Source organism: Parasteatoda tepidariorum, chromosome 4 (assembly GCF_982258835.1).
Source record: "Parasteatoda tepidariorum strain Cologne lab strain chromosome 4, Ptep-v5.0, whole genome shotgun sequence".
Classification (NCBI taxonomy): domain Eukaryota; kingdom Metazoa; phylum Arthropoda; class Arachnida; order Araneae; family Theridiidae; genus Parasteatoda; species Parasteatoda tepidariorum.
In genome coordinates, this window is record NC_141758.1 from 26217650 (window position 1) to 26234046 (window position 16397).

The following is a 16397-nucleotide window of genomic DNA, read 5'->3' on the forward strand; positions in this document are numbered from 1 at the left end:
GTTATTTTTTCTTTTAATTTATTAGTTTTTATTGTGAAAACTGACAATAACTGTTCCAATGTACTTATGATTTATGAATATTTTTATGATTTCTATTTCATTTAATTCCTTGGTATAACTAGTCTGCATTGTAAAAGAAAAATTATTTTTTTTATTTTTCAAATTCAATTTAAATACGCCATATGCTTAATTCATAAAATATTAATTTCTCAAATTTAAATTAACAAAATTTTAATTTCAATGGTTCTGAAAGAAGTGTAAAAACTAGCGAAGCAAAGTTTGCACAAACTGTTACATTTTTAAACATTATGACAGTATAACCTTTTCTTAAATTTACTGCCACGTTTTAGATTTTTTTATCCTAGGAGAATACATAGTATTACAAACAATTCGAATTCATAGTATTCTATTGTACTTTAAAAATAATATATGATTAATTCTAGAAATATAAATTGAATATTTCTTTTTTTAAAATTCAACAAAATTTAATCCTTATATTCAGAAACAATTCCCGTTTACTTATTTTAAATTTTTAATCTAATTCTTTCTGCATTTTTCTGGCGTCGAATGGTAATTATTTCATCGACTTTTTCCAAGACTATTTTTTAACACTCAATTCAGCAATCAAATATAAAGTAGAAAATAAAAGCGCTAGACTGTTCGTAATGTCATCTTGAGCACATAATACACATAATACTATCCATAAAACTCAGACAACAAATATTGAAACCGTTGAAGTTATTACGCAATATAACATTCATTAATTCGTATGATGTTTGTTCATATACAAAGAAACTTTGATTAATTTATTTTTATTTCTTTGTTTCAAACAGATATTTCAGGTTCATATTTAATAGATATTTACAATCATTACATAGATGTTGAAACACATTTTTGAAGGTTTATGGAAACGTTGTTTAGGCGAATTTATTGTTATCCGAAACAAAATTGCAATCGCTTAAGATATCCGACCAGTTTCGACAGCCTTTTTTTTTTAAATATTAATATAAAATTCTAAAACATTAGTTTGTTTCATTTTTGTGTAAAAACTTATAAAACTGGTAAAACAATAACCATTATTATTATTTTCTTTTTATATGGCTATTTTTAGGTTAAAATAAGACTTTTTTTTTTTGCATTCGCTAAACACTGTAAAAAATTTCTATTGCCCGAAACAAAAAAACCTTTAAGGATTTCATTTATAAGGCTATCTACTAAGTTTTGAACTATTATCTTAAAAGTGCATATACTATTGAGTTAGGGATCAATGTAGTTAAAAAAGCAAATTTTTAAACATTTCCTCACTTATCTTAGCGAAAAAATATGCATAAAAAATGAAATTCTACTTTTTTCTCTTAGTCCGTATTTCAAAACATGTGTGCTTTAATCATAAACACTCATTTAAAATTGTGGATAATTATTTTAAAAACTACATGTTTGAGGTGGTGTAAAACGTGAGAAACCCTGATTTTGAGCAAAACGCATTTAAAGACTTAAAATCATTCGTGTATCCAATGTTATCACCTTGCACAAAAACTGCTATAACTTTGTTAATAACTAGAAACAAACAAAAGTAAATTATTTTTAGAAAGCTAAGAGTTATATATATTTTAGCCCCCAATATTTTGGGGATCAGATCTCTCAATCTGACGAAAAATAGGTATATTTATTCAGAAGAAGTAGGTTGCGTCTGATTTCGTAATTTAAAATATCGTCTGCAGTAATTAATTAGCATCCCCTTGAGGTCATCTATCTATTCCATTTATTTGAGGTCGTCCCCTTGAATCTTTAAGAATTAGTGTCCTAAAACGTGAAAGTTCGATCATTAGATCATAAGTTGTTCAGAGTGGTCAGTTTTTTATTGTGCACTTTGTACATTAAAAGTAATTTATACATGAACAGTTTTTTTCGCACAAAGTCCTAGCAACTAAATTCATATCTTTACAATTCTGTTTCCTTCCCGAATAAAACTTTCTTGTTTTTGTTTCGTATCAGTTTTGTTTCGTTTAATAATTTTTTTTTAACAGTTTACACTGGACGCCAAAACAAGAAAATCTAACGGAGAAGGAATAATCGCTTTGGATAATATTCGATATCAATGGAAGGAATGCTGAACGAACACCGTGTAAACATAATAAATTCAATGAGTCTTGTATTTAATTGAATATAAAGTCCTTGTAATCTAGTAGTTGAAACTGACAAGTGGAAAAAGGAAATACTACTCATTAGTACCAACTGTAATCTATATCTAATCTATATGTACTCTATATCTATGTAATTTATTATAATGTCTCTTTATTACATAAAAATATAACTTTCTTAAACCGTCTCTTAAATGATAGTCGGTGCATTCTTATTGGCTAAAAAAATTATATGAAAGGATCCTGAATTACCAAAAACGATCCAGAAATGTTGGATTTTCAGTGGTAGAAAATTAATTAATAATATTTAAAATTTTATTTACTAGTGTGTTATTTATTTATCGCTTATTAAATGGCATTTTGTTTGTAATATTGATAAAACATCCCTTCTCATTTTTATTCTCGTTTTATAATTGAAGAGCTTAATGGAAGAACCAGGCAAGTGACATTTTTATAGGGTTTATAATCAAGATAGGAAGGAAAAAAAGTGGTATTCAATTTTTGTTATAGCCGATTTATTACCATAGCTTAATTTAAAATAAACAATCATGTTAGCATGCTAAAATCTAATGTGGGTTAGTCTGGTTAAGATTATATTGAAAGAAAAAACAATTATGTTTCATAAATTTAAATGGACATAGGAGCTAACCTCTGAGTTAAGTAATGGACATTGGGGAATGTAGAACACTGGTAACATGTATTGAAGGGAATGGAGGAAATATTGATGCGTCAACGCTCCTCCTCGAACTCCAGTTCTGTCGGTCCGGAGACTGACAGATTACCCTCTCGGCTATAATTTGCACCGACAGATTACCCTCTCGGCTATAATTTGCACCGACAGATTACCCTCTCGGCTATAATTTGCACCGACAGATTACCCTCTCGGCTATAATTTGCACCGACAGATTACCCTCTCGGCTATAATTTGCACCGACAGATTACCCTTTCGGCTATAATTTGCACCCAGTTGAAAAGGAACGAAGTGGCTTCATTAGGTGGAAGCAATAAAATTCTGGTTGTTTAACCGAATTAAGTTAAAGCAGTTAATAAACAGTTTTCTTATAGTTAACAGTTTGATTACCATCTTAATTATGTTTATTTGACTGTTTTGAATATGGTATTGTAATTTAACCCTCAATCGGGTCTTATTAAAAGAGAAATTAATTCACTAAATTTTATTCTGACTCAAGGCAGCTATCATTAGCACCTTTTATTTGTAACTCTCTTTATATTATAAAAATGAAAAATTGTTTTTAATTAGGCTAGTGTGACGCTTATCGTCACTCAAATTTAAAATCAAGAGAAAGGGCTAAGATTAGATTTGTAGAACATTTCAGAGCCTTCGATTAAATAAAACTACTGTGGGAAATCTCCATCGGCAAATACCGTATTTAACTTACTATTTGCCGATGGAGATTTCCCACAGTAGTTTTATTTAATCGAAGGCTCTGAAATGTTCTACAAATCTAATCTTAGCCCTTTCTCTTGATTTTAAATTTGAGTGACGATAAGCGTCACACTAGTAACTAGTAGTATATTTTAACGACTCTGGGCGCGTAGCGTTTTTAAAAACTGCTTAAAGGTGCTTATTTTCGATTTTCGTTTTTTAAAAGCCCTTAACCCCTTGGGGACGGGTGATTCAGAAAAGCATTCGCACAAAATCAGAATCAAGTTGTATTTAAATAAAAAACGGTAACTTAAATTGTAGTCGTTTCTAATTTTACATACTTACTTTGCTTTTACTTTAATTATTATTAGTTTAATCATATATATAATCAATGTTAATTCAAAATATAACTAAATAGTTTTATTTTGAACAAAGTAATGGTGCATTAAATAAATCAAAAAATTATAACTCCGCCTACAAATAAACTGTTAAAGAACTATTTTGGTTACCAGTTTTATCTTTTTACCCTGATTGATACGGATTTATGCTGTCACGTATTTGTGACAGTCGGCGCGAAAGGGTTAAAGGTGCTTTTTTCATTGGGTGATTTTAAAAAGCGCCTAATTTTTCCTTTTTCAAAATGAGATTTTTCCTTTACTATGTTGATTTTCGCTTCGAATTATGCAAAAAGACACAGTTCACATTGCTCTATTCAACGTTTTCACAAGTAATTTAACCCCAATTTATTTCGGCGTATTGTCAGTCCGTAGCGTATGAAAACGCCATTCGTTTTAAATTAGAGGAAAAGGTGTAAATATGGGCACCCTCTTTTGTTTTTTGGATAAAGTTACTTTCAATTTGAAAATTTCTAGATTTTTATCTTTCATTAACAACTATAACAAGTTTCCTAAATGCGAGAAGGCAAAACAGTGATTAACATCAATTATTTCATTTCAAAAGCGACGATTTTCAAAAATCTTTTAAAAAAGCACCAGAAAAAATGGGGTGTAAATATGGGCCCTCTTCAAAAAAGCCACCAAAATTAGTTAAAAAACAGGATAAAGCAATACAAAATGTTAGAGAATTTATTTATTACAGGGAAAAAAATTATTTACAGAAATCGCAAACATAACTGACTCTTTCACCCCCGGCACAGTGCCCACATTTGGCACATAACGCATCTTACCCACACCTCTCCTCGAGTGTCTTCAGAGAACTTTCCATCACAAAAGCTGCAAGTTGCATCGCTTGAGTCTGGTTTATCCCCACCGTTGACATTTATTAGATTCGTATCATCATCGCTGTAGATAAGAGGAGGGTCATCGAGTCTGATGAGTCCGATGATGAATCGTATCGTTGCGTGGGCCGAATTTTCTTATTTTGAAGGCCTTTCGTCTTCCCACCCTGCCCTCTGGCCGGTCTCTTACCCCGGGAAAACTCAAGGACGTCTTCTTGAGAGCACTTGTCAAGCGTCTTGGTCAACTGATCCTAGTATGGTAAACCGGTGATGAGGCTGGACCTTGCTGCTTTGCGTCCACGAGTAGTGGTTATCTTCTTAATGTTGGGAACAGGAGATATGTTGAACGGAGAAATTGCACATGAAGTTCCCGGGGAACATTGAGGTATTTCAGCTGCCTTATCAATTGGCATAACTAGAGCCTGATGTGCTAAACTCCACTAAAAAAAGTTGGTGTAATTATGGGCACCCTTTAAATGGGGGCCCATATTTACACCAACCCCACCTAAGAAGGATGGCCACTATCACAAGTAACCTAAAAGCGTGCGTGACTAAAGGTGTGCTTCAAAAAATAGCTTAAGATCTCCGCTTTCCGGATATCACTGTCAAATTATTTTTAACTGAACATAAGTACATGAAAAGAAAACGATTTCACATACCTCTCAAAAGTTTGCAGTCCAGAATAAACACCAATTTGCACAATAACTCACGCTGCATCCACACTACTTGAAAAAATGGTTTCAACTGCTCTGTACAATCTTATATTAGCAACTGGCGCCATATACAGTCCTTGCCGCCAGTCTTCAGTACCTTCCATAGCTACTAGGGAGGGGTGCCCATATTTACACCTGTGCCCATTTTTACACCTTCTCCTCTACTCAAAGCGTCATGATTTTTGACAAATGTCAAAAACCATGCCAAAAGTTTTTTTTTTTGACATGACGGTTAAAATAAGATAAAACCGTTTATTGTCAAAAACTTTCTTACCCTGCCTAATTATATTTCTTTAAAGTGCTTAAAAATATTTTTTGAGTGCTTGAAAAGTGCTTAAAAGGTGCTTATTTATTGCTGAATAATTTGGCTACCCACCCTGTTAACCCGTTACCTGTTTTTGATGTAATGGTGAAATAACGGGATTCATCCATCGCCTCCTAATAACTGAAAGCCTCCATATGTTTTCGGAATGGTAGTCCGATCAAACCTGTCTGCAGTTAAATCAGTTAACCCCATAACCACATAATAGAATATCTAGTAAAAACGAGACAGTGGTAGTTAATATATGTCTTAAAATCTGTTTAACTGATGAATATGATTGGATTGTCTTACTTTCTTCTTAATCACTACATATTATCCATCATTTACTTATATATAAATTATAAAGTCAGATGAATTTCTTTCAGGAATGATAAATAATTTTAATAGAATTCCGCTACATGCACAAAACTGATTCACTGCACAAGCTACTTGTGAAAACCGTGTGAAGGCTCTCTGGTGTGTAGGAGATGGTGGCTCATCTCATATCAAACAATATTACACGGTGTGTAATTTTTTACATCCTGTTTTTGGTGTAATATTATGTTCCGAATTAGTATTACCATTTTATCTTGTTTTTGACGCATCATTTTGTTTCATACGCTTTGCCAGGAAGAGAAATATAATCGATAAAACGATCAATATACTTTTTAACTAATTTAGATCAATTGTTTAGATAAATTAAAGTACCTATTCATAGACACACGAAGAAACAGTTAATAATGGGGGAAACGCCCCTAGCGGCGTATGATGACATTTCTAGACATGAGTTTTGAGGAAATTCTTAAATCCTTATGATATATATATATATATATACAGTAGAGTCCCGATTATCCGAGCCCCGGTTATCCGAGTTTCCGCTTTAACCGAGCTATCAAATGTTTCAAGGATTTTTTTGTTCTAGTTTATTTTTAAAAAAACCGCTGAAAAATAAATCTGAATTTTATTTTACAAACACTCAGAAAAACAAAATCCAACAACTTGGTCTGATGCAATTATCGTTAATATCGTCAATAATGATAATGAATCTAGCGAAGATGATGAAGACAGTGATTATTAAAATCAACATACAAAATACATACATACATACATACAGATGAACATACATACAGATGAACATACATACAGATGAACTAAAAACTATCGAATGTACTATTGAATATATAGAACAACAAAAAGAGGCGACACCAGCCTTCCTGTTATCCCTAAAAAAGGCGAAACATTACTACAGAAAAGCGCCAGAGTTACGTAGAACGAAAAACGATTCAGGACTTTTTTTAAGTAAAACCTATTTAATTCTCGTAAAATATAATTTTTATGTTTTTAAGTAAGCTTTTTAATTATAATATGAATTGTATGTGGTATACTCGTATACATTTCGCATTTCTTAAATATATTACATTAATACCTTCTCTTTTTCTTTCCTCCGTTTTTATACTCTTCGCTTTAACCGAGTTTTTCAGTTATCCGAGTTTGTTACGGTCCCCATTAACTCGGATAATCGGGACTCTATTGTATATATATATATATATATATATATATATATATATATATATATATATATATATATATATATATATATATATATATATATATATATATATATATATATATATATATATATATATATATATATATATATATATATAGTTTATAATTTAAGTTCTTGACTAAATTAAAATGATATTGATCACCATTTTATCTAAATATTTTAAATAGTTATAAGTAAAAAGATTTTGTTCAGATTTAATTGCTGATGAAATTTATAAAATTTCTGTTTAAAGTTATCACTACAATTGTTATTTCACTACTAAGACATCAACAGTCTCACTACTCAAATGTTGGCAGATATGCGATAAGCAGACAAATGGTCAGTCTAAGTTTAATCGTAGACTAAAGGTCAATTTTTAAATATAGACAAGTTTATCAAATAATAAACCAAATATACCTATTTTTACTTTACTCTGATAAAATTAGAAATTATACTTTGACCTTCATCCTTTATTTAGCTATCTGTTACAAATAAAATATCAAAGTACAATCACCCTATCTCAGTTCAAAGACTACATATTTGATGACTGATTACGATGATGTCCTTAAAAAATATTCTGAAAAGAATTTTCGCTTAATTTTTTTAAAGAAAATTGAAAATGCTGATCAGTTTGAAATAAAGTAAATCCTTAAACTTACATATTTTGTATTTTTTTATACATAAATTGGCAATCACTTTTTAACTATTTAAAGAAAGCTGCGGTCGTGAATTAGAATTCAAATTTTTAATCACTCACTATTAGTGAAAAAATTATTTCGTTTTTTTCTAAAGCAAAAATTTTGGTAATATATTTTATACGTAATTCGAAAACAGAAAACTAAATAGCAGTTCCATAGTTGTGGCCCTCACTAGAAGCATGAAGTTATTCTAAATTTATTTTGGATAGCAGTCAAAACATATAATATTTAAAGTTTGGTTTAACTTTATCTTATCTCAAAATTATGAGTTTTTTATTTTTTTCAATTTAGGCTGATTACTACAACAAATTAACAAAGAAAAATATCTTCAAATCCTTCAAAAATGCTCTAAAAAATCATTTTGTAAGCGAATGTACGAAAAAAAAGGTAACACAGAGTTCTTGTTTAGAACTTTATTTTTAACTAAATAAAATCCATTAGCTAGTACTAAGAACCAAATTCGCATTCTAAATTGTCAAAATCATCCAATTCGAAATTCAAACATTTTATTCTTAATCGTTCTAAAGCGAGCTTACATTTGCTATACTCGAATTCCAAATTCCGAACCTATATGTGACAAAGCAAAAATAATAGTAGTAATAAAAAAATAATAGTAGGTAGAAATTTACTCTTTTTACGTCGCACTAGAGCTGCACAAAGGACTATAGGCGACGGTCTGGGAAACAGCTCTAAGGATGTCATCACAATTTGTGAGGCCACTTCCTCAATTTAGGCAGAGATCCCTACACCCATGGTACTACTCAGCTACCGACCACAGAACTTTCGATTCCACTGATTTTCCCAGCAAGTATATCGCATGTACTCGGTAGATCTTAGCGGCGTCGAGGATCGAACTCCGAACCCTACGGACTGGATTCCGATTCTCTAACCACTGGGCTACCACAGCCACAAAGTAATAGTAAGCTTGGAAGCAAAACTGGCGTCTCATGGTGGCAAGTACCACAGATTTATTTTGATCTTATAGACGAAAATAAACCAAGCATTTAACCTTTAACCAGACTTTTACTTTACAGCAGCGGGAAGAAGCAAGTTAGCATATAAATTATATGGATACTTTATTCAATTAACAACCAATTAGGTTAAAGCATAACGATTGCTTGATTTTAGAACAGTTCTAGTAATTCTAGTTTAAAAATGAATATGGGAACCTGTAACCACAGAAAGGTCTTTATCCCATCCATATCAATGTAGTTTATTCGATGAATTGATATTCTGGTTGATAGGAATATTTTGCCTCTCCAATTGAAAAGGCTAAGAATGGAAGATTTGAATTACCAGTTTTAAACATTTTGTGAAAGAGGCATGAGTTTCTCCAATTGAAAATGGCTAAGAATTCAAGATTTGAATTACCAGTCTTGAACATTTTGAGAAAGAGACATGTCACAAATTGTGTCAACAAACAACCCTACTGGTTTTCTTAGGTGCGCTGACAGATTGGACGTCGAGAATTTGAACATTTGGAACCATTCGAGTGACCCATGGACTAGGCTCTTCAGGTGATTGATTTATTATACCCCCGAACGGCGTTTTCTTGATCCAGATGTTGGTTTGAAAAACTGCGACTTTCGGATTATCATTGGTGTCTTTTGAGTGAGTAATACCTATTTCATACTCTTGCAATCATGTATGTTTTTCTAATTCTGAATTAACTTAAGAGTATGAGTAGATGCAAGTTAAGTTAAATGATTCTGCCCGATATAGTAGCTTTCAATTTACGTTAACATCACTGCTGAAGTTAATATTCGCAATCACGCAACAATGGCTACGTATCACCAACACGGACGTGGCGGAAAGCGGCTGACCGAAAGACGTGCACGTGGTTCAACGACGGATGAGGAATTCTCGGATTTTGAAACCAAAATGGCTGAAAAGTTAGCAGACATGGGAAGGAGAATTAAAGAACATGAAAGGAAAAATAAAGAACTACTTGAGAAACTAAATCATTTGGAGCAGTCTCTCATGCCTGTGCCAAATAGTCCCGAAATACCGACAACACCAATTGATGTCATTGATATGGAAACTTATGAAGGCGGCCAACTTTTGGAGCAGACGGGGAATGAGTCAACCAGAGATTCAGAAAGCTCAACCGAAAATATTGCAGAACCCCCTTTGAAAAAGAATAAAAAGAAAAATAATGTCAAAAAAGCTGAAGCAAATCTAATCATGACCACAAATAGTAAACATTTTTCCCCGATAGATACCGCCACCTCCTTACAACCATCTGAATCTATATCTGATACTGACTTAGCTCCACCCAAGGAGGAGTCCAGTTCAACTGTAGATCCACCCACAACTCCAGCAAAAGTTCAACCAATTAAGCATATAAAAGTTCTTATTCGTGGTCTTCCAGTTGGATTCTATACTGATCATATCTCCCAGGAACTGGCGAAGTCAGACATCATAACGCAAAAGATAATTCAGTTTAAGAAAAAAGTGGGCGAGACCTACAGGCTCCTCCCACTTTTTCTCACAATTCTCACAGAAACAGATGTTAATCGACAAATTTTCTCTATCACCAATATACAAAGTATCCCGGTCAGTATTGAAAGGTTCCGAGGCGGGCAAAATCCAATCCAGTGTTACAACTGCCAAGAATTTGGACACAGTCAAAGTTCATGTAATTCACCATCAAGATGTGTTAAGTGCGCCACCAAACACCGATCATACGAGTGCCAAAAAGATGAAAATACACCACCTAAGTGCAGTAACTGCGGAGACTCTCATACAGCCAACTACACGGGGTGCAGAGCCCGTCCCCGCAGGAGGGGAACACGTGTCATACCACCACCAACAACAGGACTTGCTCAAAGGTTGGTTACAATAATTAAAGAATTGCAAGAACTTTTAAAAAATCAAGAAGTGCTTCAACTGCTTCAGAGGATTATGGGGGAAGCCACTCTTGCACAGTAACGTCTTTTTTTACTTGATTTGAACTTCTATTTGAACTCTTATTATTATTCAGAACTCTAATTTTCCATACAGATTATTAAAATAAATACTGCATACTGCCCTTTCAAATTGAAGTTGATCATACTAGATGGCGCCACTAAGGCTTGACAAAATTTATGTAAAACCTTCACGCCTATGAATCACGACTTTTGTATATATATAATCATCATTTATTCATGCTCATATTCAATTTTCTGTACATATTTATGGCAATTAATGTAAATATCTCTGTTCAAGTTGTAATGTTTTCTAATCAAGGTTATATTTTCTGTACATTTTTTCATGGCAATTACTGTAAATATCTCTGTTCAAGTTTGTATTTTCTCTAATCATGGTAATATTATTGTAAAGCTACCACAACGACTGCTTATATTCAAAATGTTTTTAACTCATTTTTGTAGTTTCATGATGAATGGGATAGGGGCCGCTGCGCGGCCCAGGTGCCCAGCTGTTTTTAAATAAAGTAAAGTAAAGTAAACAACCCTACTCCTCTGCTTGTCCCTTGTATAAATCTTCATTAAGTTAAGATTTAATCTTCACTAATTTATTAATCTGTACTTTCATTTAGTTACGGTTAATTAATTAATTAAACAACGTTATAGTACTGGACATTATTGCATTTAAACATTTTCAAGAGCAGTGAGATAAAAAAAATATCCTACTTATTTTACATTGGAGGAAAATACAATGAGCAAATTGCTTATAGCTTCTTCTAGACTAACTTTTCCGAGTGACTGCGACTGTTGATTCCGAGTCCCTAATCCTGGTTATCCGCTCCTTCATCAAAGATAAATGCAGTAGGGGTTGATTGATAGTAATATTTAGTATTAATTGGGAATGAGATTCGTGAAAAACGATAAGTTGGTGTGAAGCAAATGTAATCATGAGAACTGTTCAAAGGTCTATATATATTTTCAAACGCGGGAATGACCAACGCCTACTATAACTGAAAGCCTCCTCACGGTTTTTTATAGGTAGTCCGATTAGACCACTATGCAAGTAAACAAGTGAACGAACGAAGCATTTAATACAGAACCTCGTAAAAATAAGATAGTGGTATCATATATATGTCCAAAATTTGTTTAATTTTTTTAATGTGATTGGTTTGTCTTATTTACTTGTCAACCACTACAGATTCAATTATCAAATATAAATGATAAATTTCACTCAATTTTACCAGATTACACTAGTCCTCTAGTCGATCTATAAGCCACCAATTACCCAATCACCTCCTTATGCCTAACGCCAAAAGTCTTAGTCGCCCTAGGGCAAATTAAATAGATGACGAAGTCAGATGCCCTTCGCAAAACAACATATCAAGTCAGTCAAGTCAAGTACTTTTAAAATAGAATTTGGATTCATGCGCACAACTGGTTCACTTTTTCAATAGTCTGCGCAGATTACTTATAAAAAACCGTGTGGAGGCTCTCTGGTGTAGGAGATAATGGGATGCTGCGGACGACTAAAATGGAAAAAAGTGGTAGAAACTCAACTCCTTTTTATTAATTCAAGCTGCTTAGTTATTTAATCGTGACAACCACCATGACTTACATTGTAAACTACCCATATTTAAAGCGAAATTATTCTTTGCATTCACTTTCAAAAGTAAACTGAAAGAAATATGATGGGAAACGTTACTAATTTTAATAGAGTTTTGCTTTTTATTAGTCACCATTTCTAACATTTTTAGTCGCGGGTGGAATTCCCAGAAACAAACATCTCTCTTAGTGGTTCTACTAATTCCCACTTCGTTTTATAAACTAGTTCCTATTTCCCAATATCGGATTCGTTAAAGAAATTATATCTTAAAAATATGTTTGATCAAATATCCTTGACAATCATCGAATTCTGATAAAGGTCAAATGAACCACCTGGTTAAAACTTACTGATCACTTAAGGGCAACATGTGAATACAAATAATTTACAGCACGCTTCGCGCATGCTTTCTACCACCATAAAAGTGAGTATTACAATTTTTGTTATCTGTGGATTTTGCTATCTCTAATCTATAATGTCTAATCTGGGTGTCAGATTTTTCGTGAACTACTTTACATGGGTTCAAAACACAAAGGTTGAGAAGGCTTCAGCTGCTTGATAATCAAAGCTGATAAAATTTCTAATAATCGGGTGAAATACAATATTTGTAATTTCTTTTTCTTTCCTAGATAGAGGTGGCCCCTCTATTTGAAAAACACGCTTTTGTATAACTGTATACTAGGTCTCCACGGGCGACTTAAAATGCAAAAAGTGCTAACTAATAAAATTCAACACTATATTAAAAGAAATTAAAACTATCAACTTTTTATAGCATATTAATTTCAGTTTACTCTTGAAAATTTCTGCTAGCATAGCTGGCAACTTTAAGGCATTATGAGCAAAATTTAATTTTTGTGTTTAACGTGGTATTAAAATGCATGCTTTTTTATTATTTATAAATTTAATTTAAACTATTTTGACAACATTAAAATAAATTCAAAAAGCTATATAAAAAAATGTATGACAGTCTCAATCATTACATTATTCACAAAATATGGAGTAAATTTCTTCTTAATATTGTAAATCAATTTTCTACCTTTAGGCGAAAATCATCCTTGATTAAAACCAAAGTTGGGAACTACTGCAGTATAAATAATTTTGTTTTAAATATCAATAATTTGAAATGTAATTCTTAGTGGTAGTTACGATTGCATAATTAAAAAGATAGTGAATAAAAAAAAGGGAATCGAGTTTCTAGCACTTTTTCATACCTGCCAACTTTCACTCTTTCCGAGGATGGATTTTCAGAGTGGTTGTAAAACAATGAACGAAAAACAATCTGACTCAAAAATATATTTATTATTTTGATCCTGTTGAAATTCGCTTGCGCAAGGATTATTATGCTTTGATATACTTATTGTAATTATTTATATGTAGTGGTGGTCAAACTCATTTATAATTATCATTATAATTCAGAAAGTTAATTGGAATAACCTGAGTATTGTTACCACTTTAGATATGAAAATAAAATCTTCGGGAAAATCCGGAAGAATTGTCAAATATACTTTTTACATTTTTAGTCGCCTGTGGCATCCATGTGTACAATTACACCTAATTATTAATTTTTAAATATGAAATGCTGTAAACAAACCCTCTAACTACAAAGGGATTTTCGTGATTTGAGAAAATATTTTTCTTTTGTGGTAGGAAATAATGTAAATATTTAATAAATTAGAATTTAAAAAAATTATACACATAAATTATTTAAATCAAACTTATAAAACTCAAATAGACATATTATTCTAACATACCTGTCAACTTTTACGCATTTTGCGTAATATTTTATTTTTACATTTATAGTGGTAGCAAGATGTATGTTTGCTATTTATGTTTTGCATTTATTAATTTAATTCAAAACTTGACCACCATTATATTTAAATAAATTCTACATATATATATATAAATGTATAATATTATTGGTGGGTTAAAGTTTACGCCAAATGCAACGTATATGTTCGTCTATAAATGTAATTTACTTTTAATCTATCCACCACTGGGGTAATTCATCTTCGGAGACATTACAAGTTGGCAGGTATGTTTATAAGAGTTCTGTTAAGCGTCTTATAGAATATTTGTTTGAAAATTTTTTGCTCTACTTCACTACCACTGAAAAATATGTATTTTAGAATTAGCTTTAACCCTTTCGCGCCGACTGTCACAAATACGTGCCAGCATGAAACCATATCAATCAGGATAAAAAGATAAAACTGGTAATCAAAGTATTTCTTTAGCAGTTTATTTGTGGGCGGAGTTATAATTGTTTGATTTATTTAATTCACCATTACTTTGTTCAAAATAAAACTATTTAGTTATACTTTGAACTAACATTGATTATATATATGATTACACTAACAATAATTAAAGTAAAAGCAAAGTAAGTCTGTCAGATTAGCAACGACTAGATTTAAGTTACCGTTTTTTATTTAATTACAACTTCATTCTGATTTTGTACGAATGCTTTTCTGAATCACCCGTCCCCAAGGGGTTAATGTTGGAAGGTATGGTTGTAATCTGTTATTAATCGAACACTAAAATTGTAAAAAGTTCATTTGCGAAAAACGTGGTAGAACATACTTTAAAAATACAGGGTTATTCATAATTCCCTCCGGGGTTTCGAAGCGTTATAGTAAAAAAACGAAGACGAATACGGCAAAAATGAACATATGAAATTATTCCGAAAGTATTCAAGTTTTAATTTAAGCAGTTACCGGTAGATGGCAGTAACATGTACCACTGAAGCCAGTTGTAGTAAAGAAAAATGGCGTTTACAGGCGGAGGGAATTATGAATAACCCTGTATATTATAAAATTGTTTGAGAATTTAACTATTCATAAAATTGCATAAATCTATTGTCTCTTTAGAAGGATGCTGGGCACAAATGGATTAATCAGATATAGAACGTCTATCAGAAAGAAAGATTGTTTAATCTGAACACATGAACTGAATGTGTACAGGATGGTCACAAACAAAAGATATCCCTTTTTTTCCAGATTGATTCTAATTTTTCTGGTTTTTGAAACTAAACTAACTGCCTAAAATAACTAGGATAATTTTTATCGCACTGTCACCGAAAAGGTTAACCCTTTACTTACAGACAATATTATTCTATTTTTTAAAGCATGTTGCCACAAAAAAATGGTAGTTTATTCGCCTTTGAAAGAAAAAATAATAAATTATTTATCTTAGACGACATTAATTTTATAAAAGTCACGTCCTATCCAAATGCAAGGATTCTTGGGTTAAACTTTAGGGGAGGTAGGGGACACCACAAAAATTCAGATTTGCATAACAGCCCATGGTCAGAACCGTATTCGTCTAGGTCATGGTCTAGGTGGTGGTGTTCACAAGATGGGTGGACCACTTCTCTAGCCACCACGCTCTCCTGATTTAAACAGCATGGATTCCTTTCCTTGGTAGGGCACTGAAAAGTGCTATGGACGCAACAGTGAATTCCGAAATAAATCTGTTAGCAAGAATCGTCTGTGCTGCTGCGGATATCCAACAAAATTCAGAAGTGTTAGAGCGAGTCCGCCAATCCACGAAAGCTTTGAACATCTTCGGTCATTGGTCAAAGATATTACATGCCACAGCACGCGTAATATCTTTGACCAATAAATATTTCAAATGGTCTCAGTGTCGCTCCCTTGTCTTCTGGATTGGGTTCAAAATTACAAGGCTACGGAGTTGATCATTAGTAGTCGAAAACTCAAAGTTGTGTCGACTGTTCAACGACGGTTATAAAAAATTCTAAAGTAAATGTATTACGACACTTTCTATAATGTATAGAGGAATATCAAGTTTAATTGATGAAAATGGACATAGATATCAAAGTGGATTTTGTGTTAAAAAAAATAAGACAACATAC

At 32.2% G+C, this 16397-nt stretch overlaps 1 protein-coding gene across 1 annotated transcript in view; it reads left to right on the plus strand.

Moving 5' to 3' along the window:
- LOC107446799 (astacin-like metalloprotease toxin 1) overlaps window positions 1-2336 on the plus strand; it is a 28769-nt gene extending 26433 nt beyond the window's left edge. Inside the window, exon 10 of the mRNA XM_087160828.1 lies at window positions 2028-2336. Within this exon, the coding sequence (XP_087016954.1) occupies window positions 2028-2114 (87 nt within the window). The 3' untranslated portion in view covers window positions 2115-2336. The remainder of the gene's footprint in view (window positions 1-2027) is intronic.
- The last annotated feature ends 14061 nt before the right edge of the window (window positions 2337-16397 follow it).